The following is a 24,382-nucleotide window of genomic DNA, read 5'->3' on the forward strand; positions in this document are numbered from 1 at the left end:
CACGTGGTTAATTTTTATGGTTATTTCGTTAATTAATTATTAAATTTTAATTAAATAAAACGCTTTTTTAATCAATTTCAAAAATTAATTAATTTATTATTAAAAAAATTAATTTTAAAACATTTTATATACAAGTAACCTATTAGCGCCATCTATGAATCATTAGAACAAGCTTCAATTGTTTATATTTTAGTTTATTTTTATTTATTTATTGTATTTATTATAACTTAGCTCAATATTAATCGAATCAAACCCTATTATTAACTAATTAATTATTTTTTTGGTTCAAAACTGCAATTTAATCAATTTTTAATTAGCTATCAACGTCAAATAAACCAAATTAATTTTTTTAAAACGCTTTAATTCGATTCACAACAATTTTTAACTTCAACTGATATCTCGTTTTGTTTAAAATCTAATTTAAAAGTTTGCCCCCTATCCCCGAACCCAATTTCTTTCAATTCCAACACTTCTGTACTTTCTGTTTCCGAGGAATCATCTCTTTCACTCTTAGCATCTAAATAATCATTTAGTTTATTATTTGAGTTATTTGCATCAAATTTGTTTTCTTTTAAAGCTTTTTCGATGTTATTATTTTCCGCAAAACTCCTCCACGAAGTTTCACTTTTAATGTCACCGAACATATGGTTCTTTCTTTTAATTTTTCTCTGCGACTCAACTTTTAAATGCAAATAATTATGTTCTAATTCGCGATATTGAACGTTCTTCAACGTTAATTTTTCCCTCAATCGTAGATTAGAAATGTTTAAAGCTCTGATAACCTCATCTCTGTCACTTAATCTTTTCATAACCTCACTTTCCTTAACTAAATCATTTTTATTGTTATTAATGTTATAATTTTCCGTTTTTAATTTCGTTACAATTTTAGATTCCAACGTGATCAAACTACTTTTAGTTTCATTTCGAATTTTATCCAAATTCTCGTTATATTCCCTCTCTTTTTCGCACAAAACCCTTTGTAACTCGACCACTTTTTGAAGGGGGTCGTTTTTTAAATTATGCAATAAAATCTTGACTTCTTCCAGTTCGTTCAAATAAAACCGATTTTCGTTTTGGGCCGATTCCAATTTGCCTTTTAACCGCTTCACTTTTCCGAGTAATCTTCTATTATGTATTTGAATCCTCTCCAGAGACCTTAATTTATCGCCTAAGAGTTTCGTAAAACGCTTTAATTCCTCAATCTCTTCTTTCGCCTCATCTAACTCTTTCACTTTCAACGAATACTTGGTTTTTAAATCGTTGTAAATGCGCAAATCGAAACTCGATTTTCTTTTCGTTTCGACAACCTCCTCGTTGACTTTTTTTAATTGATCTATTAATTTATTTAGATTCATTAAATCCATTTTAACTTTAAATTTTGAAAAAAATTTTGACAGTTATTTAGACAGATAATTTTTTATAGTAATCTACTTTACCGGCGTTAATAAATATAACCTCAAATTAATTCTTAATTATTTATTTATAAAAAAGAAAATCTTAATACATTTAATTATTATTATTTTTTAATGTCGCTTACTACGGCGTTTACTCTTTTTGGGGCCTTTAACGAAACACCAATCAACCCCGATGGTTTGTCCCAAAATATCCGTTCCATCCAAACTTTGCCTCGCAGCATCGGCCTCATCGTAACTCTCATACTCAACTAAAGCGTAGCCTTTCAAAAACCCAGTACGTCGATCCAAATTTAAACTAATATTCTTGATTTGTCCGTATTCGGAGAACTTCTCCGTTAAATCCTCCTCGGACGCTTCCTCATGGACCGATGTTATAAACAAAATCCAACCCTCGACCGATTTTTGGGGACCGGGTGCATCTCCCGATTCCCCCCCATCAATGCTATCGAACGTATCGTTTTTTTCGCTAGTTTTAGTCGCCCCAGATCCAAATCCTCTTCCTTTGCGCTTCGTCACTTTATCTTTTAAGCGCATCACCGATTGATCCCCATCGTCCTCCACGTCGAAATCGACCGCATCGTTAATATCCAACACATCCGCCATCGAAAAATATTAGATTTAAACTAAATTCGGGTTAAAAACGCGTTTTTTGGAGCGTAAACAGTGAAAGGTTAACGGTGTATTTTTGACATTTATAGGTTAGGACATAACATAACCTATCTTTTTTTATTAATTTATTTATTTACACATAATCTTAATTTTTAAACATCTTGCGTAATTAAATAAGTATCTTCCTCAGTAACCAAAGCATCAATGTTGTAAAAAGCCGCATGTAACGTAACAAAAAAGAACGAAGCCCCTAAAACCCAAAACATCGCCGCGTGGGCCCCTACTAAATAATAAACGGGCATCGAGCACGCACAAACGATTCCATATTGTTGTGCGAGGGTTAATTCTTTCCCAAATAGGACGAATTTTTTTTCTTTGTGCCGTTGTGATAATTTGTACCCGGCGTAGAAAGTTCCCAAAATTGCGAAAAGCACCAAAGGGGACGTTATCAAGCAGTAAGCCACCAATCCAAGGAAAACGAATAAATAATTGCTTTGAAAATATTCGATGTTTCTCATAATCCTTCGGCTTAAACGGGGAATCGATGGGGGTGCTTTAAAATTCGAGGTTTGCACGAAAATTAACCACGGTCGTACGTTTTGTTGTTGCTGTTTAATCCAATCTTTTGGGTCGGGAATTTGAGTGGGAAATTGCATAAAACTAAAATCAAAAATTTGAGGTTATGTCTACTTTGTTATTATTTTTTACCTAAATTTCGATTTAGTTTGAGTGATTTGGGGGGCCTCCATATCACCCGAAACTTCCACGGCGACTTCTCCCATTTTGAAAAATGAATTATTTAAAAAATAATTGAGATTATTACTTTTTCTGATGAATTTAGTTTTTGGTGACGTTTACGATTTTGAGGTTAAATTTTGACGTATAATAAAAAATATAAATTTTAAAATCATTTTATTTACAAAACTACCTTTAATAGGTCCTTATTGACTTACTTTAATCAAATATTACTTCTTTTTTTAGTTATTATTACATAGTAACACACATAAATCGCTACAATTTAACGGAAAACTTTTTAACCACAAAAAACTTAGTTTTTGGTGTCAATTCCTGGTTTAAATTAAAAATTTCATTTATCTTTGATAACTTCCAAATCCCAATCCGACTCCGCGCATTGTGTGGGTAGCCGTTCTCGCCACTTCGTATTGTTGTTCCATGGAACTAAACATTTCTTCTTGTCGTTTCATAACGTTTTCACCGGGATTCTTTCCTTGATCCGCTTGTTGCTCTTTAATCCCCATTAATCGTTTAAATTTGCTTGCAACTTTTCCATCGGTATCTTGCGCGAACGTAGTCGTTTGCCAAACTTTCGTGCTTGTCGATGAAGATGATGACGAAGATGATGCTGCAGGGATGGGTTTTTCTTGATTTTGATCTTTTTTTTGCCACAATAATTTCCTCCTTTCGATTTGATCGCGGAAACGCCCCGTAATCCCCGGCATGAAAAACCTGTCCTTCTCAGTTTCCACCTTTTTCTCAACAACCTCATTTTTAACATAACCTAAAAAATAAAAAAAATGTATTATTTTATTATTTAAATTTGTTTTAACTCACCTTGAGGGCTTTTTATTTGATTTTTTTCTATTGCAACATTAACTTTGGGTGCCCCCTCGTACTTTTTGTCATATTTCCGATCATTTTTTTTGTTTCGATAATCGTTTCTTCGCGAAGGGGATCTGCTCCTTCTTTCGTGGCTCGGGGATCTCCTTCTCGAACGGTTTTCATCGCGGTTTTTATCTCTTGAGTACCTCGACGATGAGTACCGATCATCTCTATGTCGGTTATATTTCGTTTCTTTTTCCCTCCGATGATCATCTCGGCGGCCTCTATCCCGATTATCGCGATCGTGGCGGTTCCGAGGGCTTGGGGAGCGGTGGCGGGATCGTTTTTTGTTGTTCATACCGTTTGATGAGTCGCTGTCCTGTTGGAAAAAGTGCCCCGTTACGGCAGCCCCCAAAACATTTCTTTAATCAAATAATTCTCTTCCGATGTCTCAATTTAATGCTTTATTACTTAATCTTAATTAAATCCTAATCCATTTTAGAATAACCCCTTTTCATTTTTTTGAAAATACTCACCGGGCAGTTGTCAGGATCTTAACCCGTTTTTTCGTAGTCGTCGCTTGAACGTCGAAATCGAGTCTCGTGACCACAAATTCTTTATAATATATTAAAAATGTTAATATCATAGATCTTAAACGAAATTGTAAACGAAATCGCGTATTTTTTGCTTTAAATTTATTAATTTAACCTAACATAACCTCACTTTTCTTTTTTTTTAATTTAATATTTTTAAATCCAAACCCTTTCATTATTTTATTTACTCATTAATCTTTTTAATCGATTTTCTTAAACATTACCTCACTCATATCCATTTGGACCTCCTCGTAGTTGACATCGGCTTCTTGTTGGCGAGATTTTGGGGCCCCCATAGTTGACGGCAGCTCCTAATAACGTACGTCTTAGCTATAATAGCACTTAATGTTAATAAATTGCGCTTAATTTTATTCCCGATTAAGTTGATTAATAGCATTAAACGTAAAAATTAATTTTAACCCAGCCCGAAAATATAACCTCAATTCGCAAAAATGAAAACACCCCTTTTTGATTCCTTACCGATTTCCGATGTTTAGGGGAGTCCTCGTAATCATCATCGCTCCCGTAATTCGCTAATTTATCCATCGTGGGGCTTAAAGCGCTTTTTAAGTCGAGCTTTTTCCCAGAGTAATTTGACAATATGGCGGGGTGTAGGGGTTATTACCAACTTAAAATTAATTTTTTCGTGCATAATTGGTTGCCTATTAATCAATGACAATTTAAAAAAATATTTATTCAACTAAAAATAAAAATATATCACTTTTTTATTATAAACAACTTAAATTTTGTAAATGGGGCGCTTCAGCGCCAAAATATCCTTAATTTCCGCCGGAACACATACGGCGCTAATCTCGTTATCGGATATAATCTTCCGGATGTAATCCCGAGTCAATTGCACCAAACTCGGAACGCAATTTTCATTCGCAAAATACAAATGGAGATCGTTATTATACAAATTCGGTTGATAATCCGTCAAGTCATAACGAATTAGGAACTTCATATACTCTTCGTTAAGAACCTCCTTCACTTTCTCGATATAATCGGAATCATATCTATTCTCGTAAAGTGACATCTGAAAAGAGATTTTTAATATTAGTTTGGGGCTATTAACTCACTCACCATGAAACAGCGAGCGTAATCATCGCGCTTATTATTTTTTTCGCTCATGATTTATTTAAATAAATAAAAAAATTAAGGTGAGGTTATGTCACTTGGATTCCAAGGATATTATTTTTTGATTAATTGAACGCACCCCAATTATTTTCAGCTTAACCTAAAAATTAATTTTTTTTTTAAATAATTTAATTAAATTAAACAATTTCTTTTAAAGAAATATAAAAAAATCTTTATTTGAGTTTAAATATCTTTAATTTAACTCAAAATATTGGTTAATAAGATATAAAATTAATAAAAGCATTCTAATAAATGCCACGTTTTAAAACTAAAATATCTTTAACATCTTGTGTAAGACTTAATTTATGTATCCCATCGCTGCTTTTAAAATCATCCTCTTTAATTTGTTTATGAAACATAATCCTCCGAACGGCATCTCGAGATAATTGCAATAAACTCGGAATCGTTTCTTTCTTTGCAAAGAACTTATCGAGGCTGGGACGATGCGAGAAATTCGAGCAATCGTTTAAAATGCAAACGAAATCTTTAAACGGGAATTTATCCAGCTCCTTTTTGTAATGAAAGATAAATCCGGTGCATTCCGGGGATTTCTTTGCTCGGATTATCTTCGATAAACATTTTTCATACTCGTTATAGCTTGGATACTGAAAATAAACAATTATAATTAATTAGTAACGATATAAATTCAAACTTCAAATTTATTTTTGAGGTTATGACACTTACAACTAAATCAAAAGGATTATTGTTGATAACATCACGATTACATTCACCCATTCTTTTTTGCGATCTATAAACTCAATTTAAATCGAGGATAAAGTAAATAATTAATGAATATTTGGTGAAATCGCAGAAATGACTACAAAATGAAACCCAAAGAGATATAATTTAAGTGATCGCCAATTTTTGTGGTTAATATGTCAATGATCGAAACTTTTTTACTTAAATTTTTAAGTAATTTAATTAATTTAAGCAATTAAAATCGTCTTTTTGATCGATTATAATCAATTAATTTTAATAATTGGATAATTATATAAATAAAAAATTAAAATAAATTTTAATTTAAATTCAACATAACCTCAAACAATCTAACCTCAAAAATGGCTTCGGCTAATATTTGCGAAATGTAACTAAAACCGTTTTAATCCCCCAAATAATTGTTAATAATCTTTTTTTAGATGTAATTTAAAATCGGGGCGATACACTTGCCCCCGCTGCAACATTCTTTATTGCTCAACAACTTGTTATCAATCCATAACCCACAATAATTGTTCAGAAAGTTTTTTTAAAGATTGCGTTGATGAAATGCTCCAATCCGTTAATAAAGATCCAAAGAATAAACGTGACGTTGAAGAGCTTTTAAAGCGAGTTAACGGCGATTTCAATGAAATTGATGCGCAATTATTAGATTCCGATGATGATGAGAACTGCCCGGACGACATTAACACCCTCCAAGAGCGATTAGAAGGAGTGGATTTAGATGATTCGGAGTTAGTTTGGTCGAAATTAAGTGAAAACGAGCGAAGGGAGTATTTCGAATTTTTACAAAATGGAGAAATGAACGAGATTGTTGAAGCCGTGTGGAAACCGTTTTGGGGAAATAAGTTTGAAACTAAAATTATCGAAGTAGAAAAATTGGAGGAGTTAAAAACGAAGTGCCCGACAATTTTAAAAATTAAAGATTTTAATTCAATTTCCGTAAAAAAACATGTATAAATTTTTAATTTTATTTTAATTTATGAATAATTTTAGAATAAAAGCCCATCGGATTGCGTCCAATTCAATCTTATCAACATCTTAGCATCTTACGCTTTTACGACTCGTTACTTCGACGGAGATCATTTTAAAGAAGCTGCTGAAGCTGTGTCTTGTATTACCCAAATTAGTTCTGTTTTTAAATCAAACGGGAGGTTTCAAAATTACGAGGAGGCTGTTAAATCGGTTATTTATGAATACAAAAATGTAAATTCATTAATTTGGTGTTAAATAATTTAATTAATTAATCTTGTTTACAGTTGAGTTGGGTTGAGACATCGGGCGAAAACGAGAAATTATTATGGGGGGATTTAAAAGATATATTAGAGGGACCTCATAACACAGAAAAGAATTTTTACGCTCTTTGTTGTTTATCCGATTTATCCCGACTGTTTAAAAGCGCCCTAAATGGAATAATTGATACAAATAAATCGAAAGGATTTCAGAACGACGAAATTAAATTTGAAACGAGGGATAGGATTAAAATGCACATTAAAAAAGTCGATTATTATTTATCCTACGTTAAAGATTTATTTTAAATTAAGTTTTTTGAGGTTAATTTGATTTAGGTATTAAATAATAGATGTCGTTGTTTCGTTGACACATTTAAGACGTAATAAAATGACAGATGTCAATTTAATATTTTTATTTTAATAATTTTAAAAACTTTCTCCTTAAATGATTCAAACAATGAAGAAAAATCTTCTTTAATAAATAATGTCTAGTAGTGACTCGGATTTGTATCGTTACACAGCCTCCAATGAGAGAGTTGGTGAGTTTTATTTTATTTTTTCGATTAATTCAGAATTTTTAATATCTGTGTTTTTAGATGAATTAATACGAAAAAATCGCCAGATTAGGCTTAAAAGTAAGTTGGACAACGAGCGGAAAAGGGAGAGATACTTTAAGGAATATTATGAGTTAGAAAAAGGTGTTGAGGAGTCAATTTTTAATTATCCGGGGTTGTACTTTCTGGAGTTTAATCACAAAAAAATCAAATTTCGATTTACCCCATCGCAAGTCGTCGAAAACATCGGAAAAAACGACAAATTTTATTGCTCGTTGTGGTATAAATACAACAAGTGGTCGATTAAACGTAACTCATTTCCGAGTGATTGTAAAGCAACAATTTCAAATCTATTTGTCGCAATAAACGATTCGAAAGTGTTAAACATCATTAATTCGATTTATGAGGTATTGTTGAAGTGGAGCAATGATTATAAACGATTGTTGCAAGAACGATTTGAGGTAAAATTATTATTTATTACAAAAAAAAACCATTTAGGATAATTTAGAGGTATTTAGACGGGGATGAGGATATCGTATTAGACTCAATGGAGGAAGAATTATTTTTGGATAAAAAGGAAATTGAGGAGATTCATCGAAAAAGAAATGTCATTTTGGAACGAATGAAAACTCTAAGAAATTAATTATTTTTTCTGTGTAAGTTAATTTAGTATAATTATTTAGATTATATTTAAGTTAAAATTAATTTAATCAAAAATTAATAAATAAGTCGGTGACATCTATTGAGAAAGCCCCGAACTAAATTTGACATTATCCAACTTCACACCAAAACAATTTTCTTAAAAACCAAACGTAACCTAAACGAATAATCGAAATTAATCCTAAATCATCGTTAAATATTTTCGTTTTTAATCCTTAAAAAGTTTTAGAAAATGTCGATCGGTGTTCCAATTAAAGTTCTGCACGAAGCCGAAGGGCACATCGTAACCTGCGAGACGATAACCGGCGAAGTTTACCGTGGTAAATTAATCGAAGCTGAAGATAACATGAATTGCCAAATGACTCAAATAACCGTAACGTACCGAGATGGGCGCGTTACGCAGCTTGAAAACGTTTACATTCGGGGCTCAAAAATCCGATTTTTAATCCTCCCGGATATGTTGAAGAACGCTCCGATGTTTAAGAAGCAAACTAAAAGTGGTACGGCTGGGAGAGGAAAATCGGCGATTTTACGCGCTCAAGCAGCGCGAGGAAGAGGTAGGGCTGCGCCCCCTGCAACTAGAGGCGGCCGAGGGGGTCCTTGGCAACCCGGACAACAACAAGCACAACAAGGAAGAGGCCGATAATAAAATAAACTTAAGATTATTGTATATGTATATAATAATATTATTATTATTTGGTATTAATAAGTTTTTGTGTCTAAATAATAATTATTTTTAAGATAAAAGTTAGGTTAGAATAATAATTTCCATTTGATTAATAAAGATGAAAAAAGGATGAAAGATGTTTTTCATTAAAATAAAGAGAGACGGATATATTTTTTTTGTTCCTTTAGACAAAGAGGTATGTGAAAGATCTATGATTAATTTGAGTGCGCATGCGCCAAAGGAAGTTAACAGCGCCACGGTTGGACGTTGGTCGAAATTTTACACGACTTCACATCAGTGTCAACCATGTTGGGTGCAGCGTGTCGGTCTTCTGGGTATTTAGCGACAAAAACCGCTGAAAAAATTGGAAATGAAGCCTTAAAAGTGTTCGGGACGCAATGCGGAAACAGTGAGTATAAATTTGATGGTTTCCACAATTTTATTTGGCGTTAAAATCGCGCTTAAAAATCGCCCCCCGGTGAAAGAGATGAAACGATTATGTAAGCGATTTTTTTTTCACTTCAACGAAATCGATTAAGTTTTTGGGGTAAATTGGTTGTCATTGAAGCGATGAGTTAATAAAATTTTGCATTAATCGGTTAATTTTGTTTAAATTGGTAAAAAAAAAAAAGAAAAAAAATCTTGGGATTTTTGTGTTACATAATCGGGGGGTTTGATAACATGGACATTGATTTTTTAGGTTGTAACTAATTTCAGGTTGGTTGAGTTTTATTTAAATAATTAATTATAACTTATTTCTTGATTATTAATCAATTTTTTAATAATTAGTATTAATTATTAACCAATTTAATCGTTTTTATTAATACAGTTCCAGCTCCTGATTGTTAAGAACATAACCTCAATTTTCAGGCGTTTCTTAACTGTAAAATTAAATTACGCTGTGCTCGCTATATTTATTAATGATTTATTTATAATTAATAAATACACTGTACATCAACATTTAATTATGTTTATTGTGTTATTTGTTATTTATAATTTTTTAAATAATTTTTAGAACGTTCTTATGCTGCAAAACCAGCAGCGGCTGCAGGAGGGGTCGCAAAAGGTAAAGTGGTCGCCGTAATTGGTGCCGTAGTCGACGTCCAATTCGAAGATAACCTCCCCCCGATTTTAAATGCGCTCGAGGTTCAAAACCGTCAGCCTCGTTTAGTTTTGGAGGTAACCTCGATTTAATTTTTTTATCGTAACAATTAATCAAAATGATTCGTTTTAGGTTGCGCAACATTTGGGTGAAAGCACCGTGCGCACCATCGCTATGGACGGTACTGAAGGTTTGGTCCGTGGACAACAAGTCTTAGATACCGGTTACCCGATTAGGATTCCCGTCGGTGCGGAAACTTTGGGAAGGATTATTAATGTCATCGGGGAACCCATCGATGAAAGGGGACCAATCCCCACCGATAAACTGGCCCCAATTCACGCCGAAGCCCCCGAATTCGTTGATATGAGTGTCGAACAGGAGATTTTGGTCACCGGAATTAAAGTAATTTGAGTTCAATTAGCCCCACAGTTCCTGTACCTAATAATTTTTTTTAATAAATTAATTGGGTTTATTTAAAATCTGTGGAAATTAAAAAATCAGCGCTCGCTATATTTATTAACGATTTTAATTAATAAATACACTGTGCTGGGACATTCTTTAATTAATTATTGATTTAGTAATCATTCATTAATTTATTTTTAATTTTAGGTTGTAGATTTATTGGCCCCATACGCAAAAGGAGGTAAAATTGGGCTTTTCGGTGGTGCGGGAGTCGGAAAAACCGTACTCATCATGGAATTGATTAACAACGTAGCTAAAGCTCATGGTGGTTACTCAGTATTTGCTGGTGTCGGTGAAAGAACCCGCGAAGGAAACGATTTATACCACGAGATGATTGAATCAGGAGTTATCTCCTTAAAAGATAAAACCTCGAAAGTAGCCCTTGTCTATGGGCAAATGAACGAACCACCAGGCGCACGTGCTCGTGTTGCTTTAACCGGATTAACCGTTGCGGAATATTTCCGTGACCAAGAAGGCCAAGATGTGTTGCTTTTCATCGATAACATTTTCAGATTCACTCAAGCCGGTTCGGAAGTATCCGCTTTGTTGGGTCGTATCCCCTCCGCTGTCGGTTATCAACCAACTTTAGCCACCGACATGGGTAGCATGCAGGAAAGAATCACAACAACCAAAAAAGGATCGATTACTTCCGTGCAAGCCATTTACGTACCAGCTGATGATTTAACCGATCCCGCCCCCGCAACGACTTTCGCCCATTTAGACGCCACCACTGTCTTATCCCGAGCCATCGCCGAATTGGGAATTTACCCAGCTGTAGATCCCCTCGATTCAACCTCCCGTATTATGGATCCTAACATCATCGGGCAGGAACATTACAACGTAGCCCGTGGAGTCCAAAAAATCCTCCAAGATTATAAATCGTTGCAAGATATCATCGCTATTTTGGGTATGGATGAATTGTCTGAAGACGATAAGTTAACCGTAGCGAGAGCTAGGAAGATCCAAAGGTTCTTATCTCAACCTTTCCAAGTCGCCGAAGTTTTCACCGGACACGCTGGAAAGTTGGTACCTCTCCAAGATACTATTAAAGGATTCCAAAAAATCCTCCAAGGTGAATACGATCATTTACCAGAGGTCGCCTTTTACATGGTAGGACCCATCGAGGAAGTTGTTCAAAAAGCTGAGAAATTAGCCGAATCTTCCTCGTAAATTAATTCGATTTAAGATGAGTAAAAATGTAGTTTTTTATTTTTTTCCTTGGTTGGTATTAAATGTGAATTTTAAAATTAATTTAAAAAAAAAATAGTTTTGGGGAAAATTAAGGGATAATTAAATCTTATAACATCTTTAAGCCCCCTCTTACGATTACGATTTATTATCTCTCGATAGCCCGAAACTTAAAACTTTAATTAAAGGAATATTTCGTTCTGTTGCAAAAAGAAATTAAATCAACATCTAAAACGCATTTTACTGATGGTGTAACTGTTATTAATGTTTTAAATAAAAAAAATTAAGAAGTAGTAAATTAATTGTTTTATTTAACAATTTTTATTAAATTAAATAATAAAGTGAGGTTAGATATAGTTCAAAAATCAATACATAGATAGCGCTGCAATAAATTAAATTATAAATAAAATTTGTTTCATATTTATGTTTAAATGTATTAAATTCTTCCATTTCGTTCTTAATTATCTTTATCTTAATTGTTTAAATAATAATAATTAAGTTATGTTTTATTTAATTCAACTCCATGCACCAATATATTCTATGGAATATTTTAAAGAATATCCCTAACTTTTCAGTGATTTTCATTTCTTTCTTCCCCTAGTAATCAATAGGTTGGTAGTGCGCACTGCATCATGGGTAGTTTAGTAATGGTGTGAGCGCGTGCTGTGTCGCTTGTGGTGCGTTTTGCGGAGTTTTTTACGGAAAAAATGCCGAAATCAAAACGTGCAGTAAGTTAATCGCATTTAATAATAAAACTAGAAGCCCCAAAGAGATAGATTTCGGTTTTTTGGGTGTTGTTGTTGCATGAAACGGGACGGTTTTTTTGAAAATGGTAATGTCATTTTTTCAGTTTAACCGCTTGCGTTTTTTTTTATTGTTTCTTTCAAAGTTTTGGGGCCCCGAGGATTTCTAACCCTCCAAAAACGTTCCTGTACGTTTCCAATATCGATTTTGTAAATAATTAATCGCCTCCCGTTGGATTTTTTGACACAAACTAAAATATTCATAACCAAAAAAAAAGTGTTGGGCGCAAAAAAAACTTTGTTTTATTTGAGTTTTTCCTTCTGTGGGCGGTCGATTGTTATTGGAAATTGTTCGAAATTGATTTCTCGACGCTCGTTAAGAGATTGGGCGTGGGTTTCGCCATATTTGAAGGGGAAACTTGAAAAAAAAATTAATCTTAGACTTAACCCTTAAATTATTTTTTTTCTTTTTAACCCAAACCCCGAAATTTTAACTCTCTCTTTCTTTCCTTTTCACTATTAGTTTTATTTTCTAGCTTGTAGCTGAATAACGCTTAAAAAAAAAGAAAAATCTTGCATTAAAAAAATAAACCTAACCTCTCGGACTCCGTTATCACCCTTTTTGCTCAATTTATTTCTGTTGCGCGGCAGTCAAAGAAGATGATGGACGAAGATTTAGAATCGTCCGGATCTGATTTCGATGAGGATGAGGATCCCGATAAAATCGAAGTACCCGGTAAGATCATTTTAAAAGAAGAATATTTTGAGGTTATGTTGTGATGATTTTTTGAATTAATCTTAGGTGGAGGTAAAGATTTAGCAGCCGCCGCTGGTATTTTGGATAAAAAGGATGAAAAAACGCTTCCGAAAGGAAATTTAATGCAACAACAATCCTTCGGAAGAGGTGTCGGAAATAATAGTAAAGCGAATATGCAAAACTTTCCGATGTTGGATATGATGAATGCTTCTATGGGAAATAGTGAGTAATTCATTCGTTTTTGCTTATTTTATCATTGAAATTAAATAAGTTGAGGTAAAAAAGAAAAAAAAAACAAATCTAACCTCACTTTTTTTTTAAATCAATTTAAATAAAATTGGATTTTGAGGGGGTTTTTAAAACTGCGGAGTATGATAATTTGCAGTGGGGCCCTCGTACGGCGGTATGAACAGCGTGACCGCAATGGCGAACATGCTGAGTAGCCTCGTTGGCCCAATGAACATGAGCGGATTATTTCCGCCAAATTCAGGGGGCGGCGGAGGTGGCGGTGGCGCCGGGGGCGGAACTTTCAACGCCGCTCAATTTTTACAACAAAGTAAGAAGTGGTTTTACGGTTTTGAGTTTTTGTTGTATTAATTTTACAAGTAAAATTGACCTAACCTCACTTTATTTTTTTTTTAGCATTTTTTACACTGGTTTATTAATTCTTAATATTTTTAACCTTTTAAAATTAAAATTTAAGTATAATTCAATAATAAATTAATTTAATAAACTATAATTTATTGTATTTAATCAACTTAACCTCACTTTTAACATAACCTAAAAGGTTAAAAAAATTTGCATGGATTTTTTTTTTATTGCTTTATTTATTAATTTGCATTAAGTAAGTTTTAAATAAAACAATTTTTTCTTTTTAATATTTATTTTCGTAGTGGAAATGGCTGCGATGAGTATGAATGGTCCATATATGCAAAATCCGTATCTTCAAAATCAAATGTTTGTGGGAGGTCAATGGCCCCCTCAATTAAGCAGCAAAGCAGTTGCATCAATGTGGATGAACAACATGAATAACCCGAATAAGTTGCAAGAAGAGGAGGAAGTCGATGATGAGGAGATGGGAGTTGCTGAGACTTACGCCGATTACATGCCGGCCAAGTTGAAATTGGGGAAAAAGCATCCAGATCCCGTCGTTGAAACGGCTTCTTTATCCTCGGTGGCTCCAGCTGATGTTTGGTAAAAAATAATTTAATAAAAAAAATTTTTTTTGAGGTTATGTTTGTGTTTTTAGGTATAAATTATCGATTCCTGATGAAACAATTAGAGGCGGACACTTATCTGCTTTACAATTAGAAAGTATAACGTACGCTTCGCAAGCTCACGAACATATTTTACCTGATGGCAGTCGAGCTGGATTTTTAATTGGTAAATTACTTTTAAGTTAACCTCACTTTTAATATTTTTTATGTCAATAATTTTTGGGTTGGTACTAATTTTTTAGGTTGGTATTATTTTTGTTTTGAAAAAATTTTTTTTGAGGTTATCTTATTTATAATTAATTTTTATTAAAAAAAAAAACCTTTTTGTAGGTGATGGTGCGGGAGTAGGAAAAGGTAGAACAATAGCCGGAACGATTTTTGAGAATTACATGAAAGGTCGAAAACGAGCAATTTGGGTTTCAGTGTCAAACGATCTTAAATACGACGCGGAACGAGATCTTAAAGATATTGGTGCTGGGAAAATAGACGTCCACCCGTTAAATAAGTTTAAGTACGCTAAAATCTCATCTGCGATTAACGGAAATGTCAAAAAAGGTGTAATTTTCTCGACGTATTCCGCGTTAATTGGAGAATCAAATTCTGCTGGGGGGAAATATAAATCTCGATTAAAACAGTTGTTACAATGGTGCGGAAATGATTTCGATGGGTTAATCATTTTCGATGAGTGTCACCGGGCTAAAAATCTTTGCCCTGTTGGATCATCCAAACCAACGAAAACCGGTTTAACCGTTTTAGAAATTCAAAATAAACTCCCGAAAGCTCGGGTTGTTTACGCATCGGCCACCGGAGCTAGTGAACCTCGTAACATGGCCTACATGGTCCGGTTGGGGCTATGGGGCGAAGGCACCCCATTTCCCGACTTCAACGATTTCATTTCTGCTGTTGAAAAGCGCGGGGTTGGCGCGATGGAAATCGTTGCGATGGATATGAAGTTACGAGGGATGTACATCGCGCGTCAATTAAGTTTTCACGGTGTTGCATTTAAAATTGAAGAGGTTCCGTTATCGCCGGATTTTGTTAGAATATATGATGCTAGTGTTAAGTTGTGGGTGGAAGCTATGCAAAAGTTTCATGAAGCCGCCGAGTTAATCGACGCTGAAAGTCGGATGAGAAAAACTATGTGGGGACAGTTTTGGTCATCTCATCAACGATTTTTTAAATATTTGTGTATTGCGGCGAAAGTTTCTCATGCTGTGGGAACGGCTCATGAAGCTATTAAATGCGGTAAGTTTCAAATAAAAATAAATTTAAAGAATTTAAATTTCGCGCTAAAATGATTTAAAAAGTTGTATTCAGCGCCATCTCTTATTGGGGGGCTAAAATATATAAGTACACTTATTTATTAAAAATAACTTAAATATTAATTAGTTATTATTAATTTATTTTTGTTATTAGGAAAATGCGTCGTAATTGGTTTACAAAGTACCGGAGAAGCAAGGACTTTAGAACAATTAGAACGAGACGATGGTGAATTAACCGATTTTGTATCAACAGCAAAAGGGGTTTTTCAAACTTTAGTTGAAAAGCATTTCCCTGCGCCCGATAGAAATCGAATACAAAGGCTTTTAGGTATTGAAAATAAAAAAGTTAACGGAAATGAAGAGGCAAATAGCTCAACGGGGAAACGAAAACCAAGTAAATAACAAAAAATATTTGTAGTTAAATGATTATGATATTGAATTGATTAATTTTAGCTCGCCAAGCGGCTGCGAAAGCTTTAAAACGCAACAAATGGTCGACATCGGACTCCGATAAAGCCTCCGATTCAGATCGTTCCGACGCCGGGAGCGAGTACAAAATGTCAGACATAGAATCTGAAATATCCGAGGAACGCAGCGATTCAAACATGAGTAGCGATTTTAATCCGTTTAACTCAGACAGCGATTCCGATAACGACCCGTGGAATCGATCAAAGAAAAAGGGGAAAAAGAAGAAGAAAGCGAAACGAAAACCACAATCGACTCAAGATAAAATTTCGATGCTTTTAGCCCAAAAAAGTAAAGGAGGTGGGGCTGGGGCGAAAGCGAATGGGGGCACCGCTGGAAATAAAAGTTACGCTCCTCAACCAGATGCTATCGATAGGGCGTGTAGTATGAAGGAGGATCTTTTAAAACAAATTGAGAGATTAGGGGATAAATTACCTCCGAATACTTTGGATCAATTAATTGATGAACTTGGTAAGTTTAAAGTAATTTGAAATATAACCCCAAAATTAATTTAAAAAAAATTTAGGTTGGTATTTCTGAAATTACCAAAAAATTTAAATGGTGGAACTAACCTAACTTTTCGAATTATTTATTAAAAAATTAATTTATTTGATTTTTTTTAGGTGGTCCTGAAAATGTGGCTGAAATGACGGGTCGTAAAGGTCGCGTTGTCCAAACTGAAGATGGGATTCAATACGAAAGTCGTTCTGAAGTCGATGTCCCCCTTGAAACGCTTAATTTAACCGAAAAGCAACGCTTTATGGATGGTGAGAAAGACGTTGCGATTATTTCGGAGGCCGCTTCTTCTGGTATTTCACTTCAAAGTGATCGGAGGGTTCGAAATCAACGTCGGCGTGTTCACATAACCCTCGAACTTCCTTGGTCTGCGGATCGAGCTATACAACAATTCGGTCGGACGCACCGTAGTAATCAAGTGAACGCCCCCGAGTACATTTTTTTGATCTCTGATTTAGCTGGCGAACGAAGGTTTGCTTCGATTGTTGCAAAACGTTTGGAAAGTTTGGGTGCTTTAACTCACGGTGATCGCCGAGCGACTGAAACTCGCGATTTAAGCCAGTTTAACATCGATAATAAGTACGGGAGGTCAGCTTTGGAGGCTACAATGAAAACCATAATGGGATATGAGAGTCCGTTGGTGCCCCCTCCTCAAGATTATAAAGGCGACTTCTTTAAGGACGTAGCCGATGCTTTAGTGGGAGTTGGATTAATTGTAAATAACGAATCTATGCCTGGGATGCTAACTTTGGACAAAGACTACAATAATATGTCGAAATTTTTGAATCGCATCCTCGGTATGCCCGTTGATTTGCAAAATCGCCTCTTTCGGTACTTCACCGACACCCTCGCCGCGATTATATCTCAAGCGAAGCGTTCGGGGCGCTTTGATTTAGGGATTTTAGATTTAGGAACATCGGGGGAGAACGTAAAAAGGGTTAAAACGTGGATGTTTTTGAGGAAACACGCTACTGGGACTGCCCCGACTGAGTTACACACGGTCCATGTTGAGAGGGGAATGGCTTGGGCTGAAGCGTTGGATAAATGGTCGGAGTTAAGCGGGGCTAAAGAAGGGTTTTATGTTTCTCATCAAGTTAGAAATAATAAACACACTGCGATTTTAGCCGTGCAAGTTGATGCGGGGGTTAAAAAGAAAGAATCAAAGAAGGATCAAATGTATTTTGTGTATAGACCGAATACTGGGTTGCAATTTCGACAGGAAAGTTTAGCCGAGTTGGAAAAAAAATATAAAAAGGTTAATTAATTTATTTTTTTTAATTAAACAAATAATAAAATGAATTTGTTGTAGGTGCAATCAAACGAGGCTCAAGATCCATGGACATCGCAATACGATTCATCTGTAACAACTTGTTCGCACGCTTATTGGCGGGGAAATTGTCGTAATGTGAATATGGGGCACGATTGTGAGGTGGGGCTCCGCCGGAGAACGTATCACGTAGTTTCCGGCTCGGTTTTATCTGTTTGGTCTCGCGTTGAAGGTGTATTAGCCACGAGAAATGGCTCGCATAATAATAAAATGCAAGTTATTCGATTACGGACTGATGATGGGCTTAAAATTGTCGGTGAGATCATCTAATTAAGTTAATAAAGTAAGGTTATGATTAAAAAAATTTTTCTTTTAAGGGACTCTAATCCCGAAGAATTGTTTGGAATCTTTGGTTGAAGTTTTATCATCGGATGCGGAGAAAGTGGAGCAAAAAACGTTTTAATGTGGCGTTTATTAATTTATTGGGATTTTTTGAGGTTAGATCACCCCGATTGACAGTATTAATTGTAAAAGTCACAAATTTGGAAAACGAGGAGGATAAAAACTGTGAAATAAGATTAATGATGTATTTTAGGGTACTATTTTAAGTAATTTATATTTAGACATCAAAAAGAATTTGTTCCTTACTTTGTTTTTTGTTGAAAGTTTTTTTTTGTTAAATAATATAAAGTAGTTATTAATTTCCCACTTCTGGAAATAAAGTTTTAAGTTAATCTTGATTATTTGTACATTATTATTTAATTTTCTTTTGTATTAATAATAATTAGTGATTTGAACTTAATCCACACCAACAAAAGGTTTTTTTGTTTAATTTAAATAGTACAATGTAATAAAGCACTTGTAGAAAATTGATTTCGAAAATAAATTTTATTAAAAAATTAATTTAATGAATTAAGTCGTAGAAAAAGGTATAAATTTTATAAAAAATAACGATAAAAATGATTAACAAGGTGTAATGCGCCACTTTGAGAACTTTTAATTTCCTCCGACCAGCTGGGATCGTCTCAAGGGGGTCCTTCATCAAATACACCCGAGCCCCTTTGATGTAATTAGTAAAAAAATCCTCCCAAGGCATCGATTCGATGTTGAAAGGAAATAATTTTTGATCACTTTCATTTAAATCGTTCCACAAAGATATCGTATTATCCGTACTAAATTTCCAAGATTTCGTGCTAAAATACGAAATGGCCCCGCAAAATTTATCAATTTTTTTGTATGCTTTAACCAACCTAAAATCAAATCACATTAATTTAATTAATTTTTATAAATTAATCAAAAAATATAAGTAGTTCACGGCCGGTGTTAATTAAACTAGAACTAACACTGGACCTAGAACTAGTAACATTCGGGTTTGGCTGTCTTGAGAGACGCACAGCTGTGGTTTCTTATGAATCATTAAGATTCGTTTTTTAATAAAACTGCCAAATTTTGACATTTGATATATTTAGGTTATAACCACAATTTTAAAATTAAAGTTACTAACCCGAAGTTTGCTTACTATAATATGTATTATTAATTATTAACGTAAAATTTAATCTTTAAATTAATTATAAACTTAATATTAATAACAAATTCAATGTGGAAATTTAGCTCTTTATTTTTTGATCGCCATCTATCGGATTAACACCCAATTAATTTAAATTAATTAAATATGTATTATATTAAATTAAATAATCTATTTATAACAATTACGCAATATTTATTAAATTTTGATTCAATAATAATCAATAATAATGATAATTTTTTTGATAGAATAAAATTATTTTAGACATAAACTTTAACCCCATCTGTGAATTGGACGTTCAATTAAGTTATAAGGGATCCGAAACGTCAAATATTTTAACCCGAAAGTTTTTAGTTCTAGGGTTATTAGTTCCAGTGATAGTGTTAGTTCTAATTTTAGTTTAATTAATAAAAAAACTTACATTGGTTCTTTTCCGATTAATTTCGCAGCGAAATCGACGACATAAGCCGGGATCGTTTGAACGAAAAACGAATAAATCAAAAATATTAACCGAGTTTTAATCAAAAATAACGTTGAGTGCCAAACAACTAACGGTGAAGGTACTTTTAGGGCGTATTTCCTCGTTAAATTTTCGTAATTCTCCCACGTAATCAAGTTCTGTTTCGAGCTAACGTAGTTATAAATTTTTGATTCTTGCGTTTTTGCCGTTTTATACCCCGCTGCTATTATTGAGTTAATCACAAAATCGACAGGGACGATTTCCGCCGGGGCGTTTTTATCCACGTTGAGGGCCCGAATCAATCCGAAACAAGCCCCTAATAAAATCGAGGTGGGTCCGAATAAATTATCTAACCAACCGGGGATTGGTTCTTTGTAACTACTTACAACTAAAAATTTATTTGGTTAATATCAATTAATTAGAATAAATTAGTTTTTACCGATACTCGGTCGAATCAAAGCAATCGGAAGTTTTTTTGAGAAATCCTTAATTTGATTCTCGGCTATTGATTTAGTAAAAACGTAAGTGTTTGGGTTATCTTGTAATAATCTAAAAGAAATTGTTTGATTTTAATGAATTAATGAATAAATTAAGAAATAAATATTATTTTTTTTAAGATTATGTCAATGTTGATTTTTTTTTCTTTTCTTACGTTGGTGTTATTTGCTTTAACGTCTCCAAATCCAAACAATCGACTAATTTCAGCAAATTTTCGCTGGTTATTAACGGTTGGTAGAACTTTTCGTCGATTGTTTGTTTAGTGCAGTTGGAAAAAGCCGTCGAAACGTAAACAAAGCTCTCCAAATTTTCGGCTTTTTCCGCTAAAATCAGTAAATCCCGCGTGCTTCTCACATTAATGTAAGTAGCTTTTTGTAAGTTTTCGTCGAAACGAACCGTCGCGCCACTATGGATTATTACGTTAACCTCACTTTCGAGAATTTCTTTATCTTTTTGTTTTAACCCCAAATCGACTAATTCTAAATCGCCCTCAATGATCGAAATTAACGATTTATAATTCGGTTTTAGGTTAGTTAATGAGGAAAATGCCTAAAATTAATTTTTTTAATTAAGAAAAAAAAGAAACAAAAAATAACTTACTGGGATGTCAAATAATTCTTGGAGACGCGCACTGGGATTTTTTCCTTTCTTTTCTCTCAACAACAAAAAAATTTTTTTGGGGTTAGAACTCCTCAAAATTTTCTCGACGAACAATTTCCCCAAAAACCCAGTTCCCCCCGTTAAAAAAATCGTTTTGTTTTCGTAAAATCTTTGAATCTCACTCATTTTATTTTATTTATAATAATTTAAGTTCCAACTTTTAAATCCTATATCAAACTACCAAAGCAAGGTCGCCGGCTATTCTTTTTGTTATAACCCCCCCACTCTCAATTTTTTTTATTTAACTCTTTTCTTTGTGTTTTTTCGCTTTAGGAAGACTTCAACGCTCAAAGATGTTGTGAAAACCAAAAACACGTCCGGTGACTCAAACAACTTAAAAAAAAAGAATGCTTTCGTAAAAGAAAAGGTAATCAAATTATATTTTAAGGTAAAATCAAACGTTTATTAAACTAATCCTCATTTTCTCGTTCCGGAGGAGGTGCTAACGTTTGATATCTATCGGCTTTAGTGATCGGTGTAAAATCTAAATTACAAATTTGTGGTAAACAATTAATAACATAACTTCTATAGAATGGTTTATCAACAATGGGATTTCCGTGGAAAGTGACACTTCGTAACCGCCCCAACGTAGCTAACTTCTTCACCTCGTCCATGTTGTCAATGTTGTTGCCATGGAAATAAATGATAATTAAATTAACGAATTTTTGGATGATCAGATCGATCCCTCCGATTCGATTGTACGAAACGTCCAACCACCCCAACCGATTGGGGTACTCCAAAACCGAGTTCATAAAAACATCCAAATTTTGAATATGAATCAATCTGTTGTTGTTTAACCAAACGGCGCGGGTTAAAAACCGGTGGTTTTGGCCCCTTTCAGGAATCCCTCCGATACGGGTCTCTCGGGCTTGCTCGCAATCGTATTCCGAGAGAGTTTTTAATTTTTTGAATGAAAAATCGGCCGGTCTCGCAGTCTCGAGTTCTTGTAGTTCGTTTTTTGGTACGTTCCCCATTTTTTTTTAATTAAAAATGATTCGCACTAAAAATTTTAATTTGACACTAAAAATTTTTTTGACGTTTTGATTATTTAATGTCAAAATTTAATCATTTTGTTTTCAATTTTGAAAATTGCTATAATTCCGTAATCGTTTAAATCTTATTCGATAAATCAATAATATCCATAATTTTTTTGACGTTTTGACTATTTAATGTCAATAGTTAGGTAATCATTTTGTTTGCAATTTTGAAAATTGCTATAATTCCGTAATCGCTTAAAGCTTCTTCGATTCATCAATAATATCCATAAATTAAAAAAAAAAAACGTTTTTGCGTCTATTCCTTGAAAATTTTAATCGGCCAATTTTGTTGGAATTAATTGCAATTAGCAATAATTAGTTTCGATTAATGCACTTCAGTAATATACAACCAATCAGAGTAACCATCGTTTAAAATTTCGACCAATAATGTGATTTTTTAAGTTACCTAGGTTTTTCAATTGAATAAATCACACGTGATATTTTATAACTGATAAAAACGCGACTACCTATATCTAAGTAAGCTAAGTAAGCTATACTAAGTTGCAGTCATTCAGATACACCCTGTATATACAGGTGTATCTGAATGACGTGCCCGAACTTCAAGGGGTGATTCTTTAGTGAATTTTAAGGGTACTTTGATATATGAACCATGGGCGACTTCGGCTCCCCTAAGGAGCTACACCCCTCCAAAAATGGCGGAAAATTTTGGTTTAATTTTTTTTTCTCGAAAACCATAAACGCTAGGAAAATGAAATTTAGGGAATATGTTTAACTCATAATAGGGCACGTTTTGATGCTATTTGTACTTTCAACCTACCCTTCTAAACTATTAAACGTAACCACCCCCGTTCAATTTATGCCTAGATTTTTTTTATGAAGATGATAAACACATTGGAAAAATTACAGTTAGATAGGTAAAACTATTCTAAAACTTTTTTATCTCTCTGAAGTTCTTCGAAAATTTAATAATTTCTGAGAAAAAAAATAATTAAGCAAACACTAACTGTTAAGCTGTAGGGTTGTTAATCGAAAGTTGGAATGAATTTTTAATGAAAAAACCTTAGTAGGCTTTGCGATCTTTGTCAGATGTATTTTTGACGTTTAAATGTCAGTGGTTTTTTTACTATTATTATTATTTTATTTAAAATTTTGAGCCTAAATGCGATAGAACTTTATTCAAAAATTAATTTGAAAAACAATAATAATAGTAAGAAAAACATTGACATTTAAACGTCAAAAATATTTCTGATAAAGATTAGAAAGCCCACTAAGATTTTTTCATTAAAAATTCATTTCAAACTTTTGATCGACAACCCCGTTGTTTAACGGGCAGTGTTTGCTTTATTATTTTTTTAGAGAGACATGTTTAGAGAGGCTATGTAAAATTTTTTTAATGTATTTATCATCTGCATACAAAAAATTTTAGCAAAAATGTAAAGGGGGTGGTTACGTTTAGTAGTTTAGAAGAGTAGGATGAAAGTACAAATAGCATCAAAACGTGCCCTATTATGAGTTAAACATATTCCCCAAATTACATTTTCCTAGCGTTTAAGGTTTTTGAGAAAAAAAAATTAAACCAAAATTTTCCGCCATTTTTGGAGGGGCGTAGCTCCCCAGGGGGGCCGAAGTCGCCCATGGTTCATATATGAAAGTACCCTTAAAATTCACTAAAGAATCACCCCTCGAAGTTTGTTGCAGTCATTCAGATACACCCTGTATATATACTTTTGTTTATCTGTCACATCTTTGACAAGTGTAATTAAGTCAAAAATAGTTAATAAATAATTAAAAATTGTCAATAAATCGTGCAATTGTCGTGTATTAATCTCCCTAAAATACGCTCGAGCTTGATTTTAAATCAGGATAATTTTATTTTTAATTCACTCATGCTTTTGATTTCGAGTTATTTCAATGGTAACAAAACGTTCGTGTAAAAATAAAATTATCAAGCTCTTGTGTATTTACCCCCGATTAATTATTTAATTATTTTTCATAATTAAAAATAAAATCAAAGTTGGCGGATATGACTTGACGTTTTTGAGGTTATGTTGAAAAATTCGCAAAAATTTGATCAAATTGCACCGTTTTTAATTGCTATTAGGATTTATCTCGAATTCGATTTTT

At 33.6% G+C, this 24,382-nt stretch overlaps 11 protein-coding genes across 20 annotated transcripts; 4 read left to right on the plus strand and 7 right to left on the minus strand.

Moving 5' to 3' along the window:
• Positions 1-359: 359 nt before the first annotated feature.
• Positions 360-1,364, minus strand: LOC139432479 (putative autophagy-related protein 11). The gene has a single exon (XM_071201061.1). The coding sequence runs from the start codon at positions 1,362-1,364 to the stop codon at positions 360-362; it is 1,005 nt and encodes a 334-aa protein (XP_071057162.1).
• Positions 1,365-1,461: 97 nt separating this feature from the next.
• LOC111418135 (40S ribosomal protein S12 homolog tsunagi) lies at positions 1,462-2,110 on the minus strand. The gene has a single exon (XM_023050599.2). It carries the CDS (start codon positions 2,016-2,018, stop codon positions 1,524-1,526), a length of 495 nt encoding a protein of 164 aa, XP_022906367.1. The 5' UTR covers positions 2,019-2,110; the 3' UTR covers positions 1,462-1,523.
• On the minus strand, positions 2,096-2,903 carry LOC111418126 (prenylated Rab acceptor protein 1). The gene is made up of 2 exons (XM_023050590.2): positions 2,733-2,903; positions 2,096-2,684 (listed from the first exon to the last, which is right to left on the minus strand). The coding sequence occupies exons 1-2, from the start codon at positions 2,804-2,806 to the stop codon at positions 2,177-2,179; spliced, it is 582 nt and encodes a 193-aa protein (XP_022906358.1). The 5' UTR covers positions 2,807-2,903; the 3' UTR covers positions 2,096-2,176.
• Positions 2,904-2,921: 18 nt separating this feature from the next.
• On the minus strand, positions 2,922-4,792 carry LOC111418102 (uncharacterized protein ZC262.2). 4 transcript variants are annotated; one of them, XM_023050579.2, is made up of 5 exons: positions 4,658-4,710; positions 4,402-4,507; positions 4,121-4,199; positions 3,597-3,963; positions 2,922-3,543 (listed from the first exon to the last, which is right to left on the minus strand). In XM_023050579.2, exons 4-5 carry the CDS (start codon positions 3,940-3,942, stop codon positions 3,116-3,118), a joined length of 774 nt encoding a protein of 257 aa, XP_022906347.1. In that variant the 5' UTR covers positions 3,943-3,963; positions 4,121-4,199; positions 4,402-4,507; positions 4,658-4,710; the 3' UTR covers positions 2,922-3,115. The 4 variants fall into 4 exon arrangements, with proteins under 4 accessions (XP_022906347.1, XP_022906323.1, XP_022906331.1 ...); XM_023050555.2 differs by lacking the exon at positions 4,121-4,199 and having other exon boundaries at positions 4,402-4,488; positions 4,658-4,792; XM_023050563.2 differs by lacking the exon at positions 4,121-4,199 and having other exon boundaries at positions 4,658-4,764.
• A 58-nt stretch (positions 4,793-4,850) lies between these two features.
• Positions 4,851-6,161, minus strand: LOC111418145 (uncharacterized). Its single transcript, XM_023050609.2, has 3 exons — positions 5,996-6,161; positions 5,258-5,916; positions 4,851-5,210 (listed from the first exon to the last, which is right to left on the minus strand). The coding sequence occupies exons 1-2, from the start codon at positions 6,044-6,046 to the stop codon at positions 5,557-5,559; spliced, it is 411 nt and encodes a 136-aa protein (XP_022906377.2). The 5' UTR covers positions 6,047-6,161; the 3' UTR covers positions 4,851-5,210; positions 5,258-5,556.
• A 129-nt stretch (positions 6,162-6,290) lies between these two features.
• On the plus strand, positions 6,291-7,664 carry LOC111418086 (zinc finger HIT domain-containing protein 2). Its single transcript, XM_023050536.2, has 4 exons — positions 6,291-6,395; positions 6,448-6,967; positions 7,022-7,231; positions 7,285-7,664. The coding sequence occupies exons 1-4, from the start codon at positions 6,370-6,372 to the stop codon at positions 7,561-7,563; spliced, it is 1,035 nt and encodes a 344-aa protein (XP_022906304.2). The 5' UTR covers positions 6,291-6,369; the 3' UTR covers positions 7,564-7,664.
• A 42-nt stretch (positions 7,665-7,706) lies between these two features.
• Positions 7,707-9,273, plus strand: LOC111417274 (small ribonucleoprotein particle protein SmD3). 2 transcript variants are annotated; one of them, XM_023049503.2, is made up of 3 exons: positions 7,707-7,796; positions 7,854-8,272; positions 8,320-8,467. In XM_023049503.2, the coding sequence occupies exons 1-3, from the start codon at positions 7,742-7,744 to the stop codon at positions 8,452-8,454; spliced, it is 609 nt and encodes a 202-aa protein (XP_022905271.1). In that variant the 5' UTR covers positions 7,707-7,741; the 3' UTR covers positions 8,455-8,467. The 2 variants fall into 2 exon arrangements, with proteins under 2 accessions (XP_022905271.1, XP_071057244.1); XM_071201143.1 differs by lacking the exon at positions 7,707-7,796 and adding an exon at positions 8,695-9,273 and having other exon boundaries at positions 8,181-8,272.
• A 132-nt stretch (positions 9,274-9,405) lies between these two features.
• Positions 9,406-12,188, plus strand: LOC111417410 (ATP synthase, beta subunit). The gene is made up of 4 exons (XM_023049684.2): positions 9,406-9,547; positions 10,154-10,317; positions 10,373-10,642; positions 10,850-12,188. Exons 1-4 carry the CDS (start codon positions 9,445-9,447, stop codon positions 11,870-11,872), a joined length of 1,560 nt encoding a protein of 519 aa, XP_022905452.1. The 5' UTR covers positions 9,406-9,444; the 3' UTR covers positions 11,873-12,188.
• A 326-nt stretch (positions 12,189-12,514) lies between these two features.
• On the plus strand, positions 12,515-18,857 carry LOC111417757 (strawberry notch). 6 transcript variants are annotated; one of them, XM_023050128.2, is made up of 12 exons: positions 12,515-12,618; positions 13,285-13,369; positions 13,436-13,612; positions 13,776-13,946; positions 14,284-14,584; positions 14,640-14,773; positions 14,938-15,852; positions 16,024-16,263; positions 16,323-16,805; positions 16,958-18,105; positions 18,160-18,433; positions 18,495-18,857. In XM_023050128.2, exons 1-12 carry the CDS (start codon positions 12,598-12,600, stop codon positions 18,578-18,580), a joined length of 4,035 nt encoding a protein of 1,344 aa, XP_022905896.2. In that variant the 5' UTR covers positions 12,515-12,597; the 3' UTR covers positions 18,581-18,857. The 6 variants fall into 6 exon arrangements, with proteins under 6 accessions (XP_022905896.2, XP_022905927.2, XP_022905913.2 ...); XM_023050145.2 differs by having other exon boundaries at positions 12,519-12,618; positions 13,170-13,369; XM_023050152.2 differs by lacking the exon at positions 12,515-12,618 and adding an exon at positions 12,625-12,722 and having other exon boundaries at positions 13,170-13,369.
• A 129-nt stretch (positions 18,858-18,986) lies between these two features.
• On the minus strand, positions 18,987-21,386 carry LOC111417825 (fatty acyl-CoA reductase wat-like). The gene is made up of 5 exons (XM_023050212.2): positions 21,201-21,386; positions 20,755-21,149; positions 20,542-20,651; positions 20,064-20,490; positions 18,987-19,367 (listed from the first exon to the last, which is right to left on the minus strand). The coding sequence occupies exons 1-5, from the start codon at positions 21,384-21,386 to the stop codon at positions 19,022-19,024; spliced, it is 1,464 nt and encodes a 487-aa protein (XP_022905980.2). The 3' UTR covers positions 18,987-19,021.
• LOC111417840 (leucine-rich repeat-containing protein 51-like) lies at positions 21,299-22,468 on the minus strand. Its single transcript, XM_023050234.2, has one exon. The coding sequence runs from the start codon at positions 22,232-22,234 to the stop codon at positions 21,671-21,673; it is 564 nt and encodes a 187-aa protein (XP_022906002.2). The 5' UTR covers positions 22,235-22,468; the 3' UTR covers positions 21,299-21,670.
• Positions 22,469-24,382: the final 1,914 nt, after the last annotated feature.

The sequence above is a fragment of the Onthophagus taurus genome, unplaced genomic scaffold (assembly GCF_036711975.1).
Source record: "Onthophagus taurus isolate NC unplaced genomic scaffold, IU_Otau_3.0 ScKx7SY_16, whole genome shotgun sequence".
Classification (NCBI taxonomy): domain Eukaryota; kingdom Metazoa; phylum Arthropoda; class Insecta; order Coleoptera; family Scarabaeidae; genus Onthophagus; species Onthophagus taurus.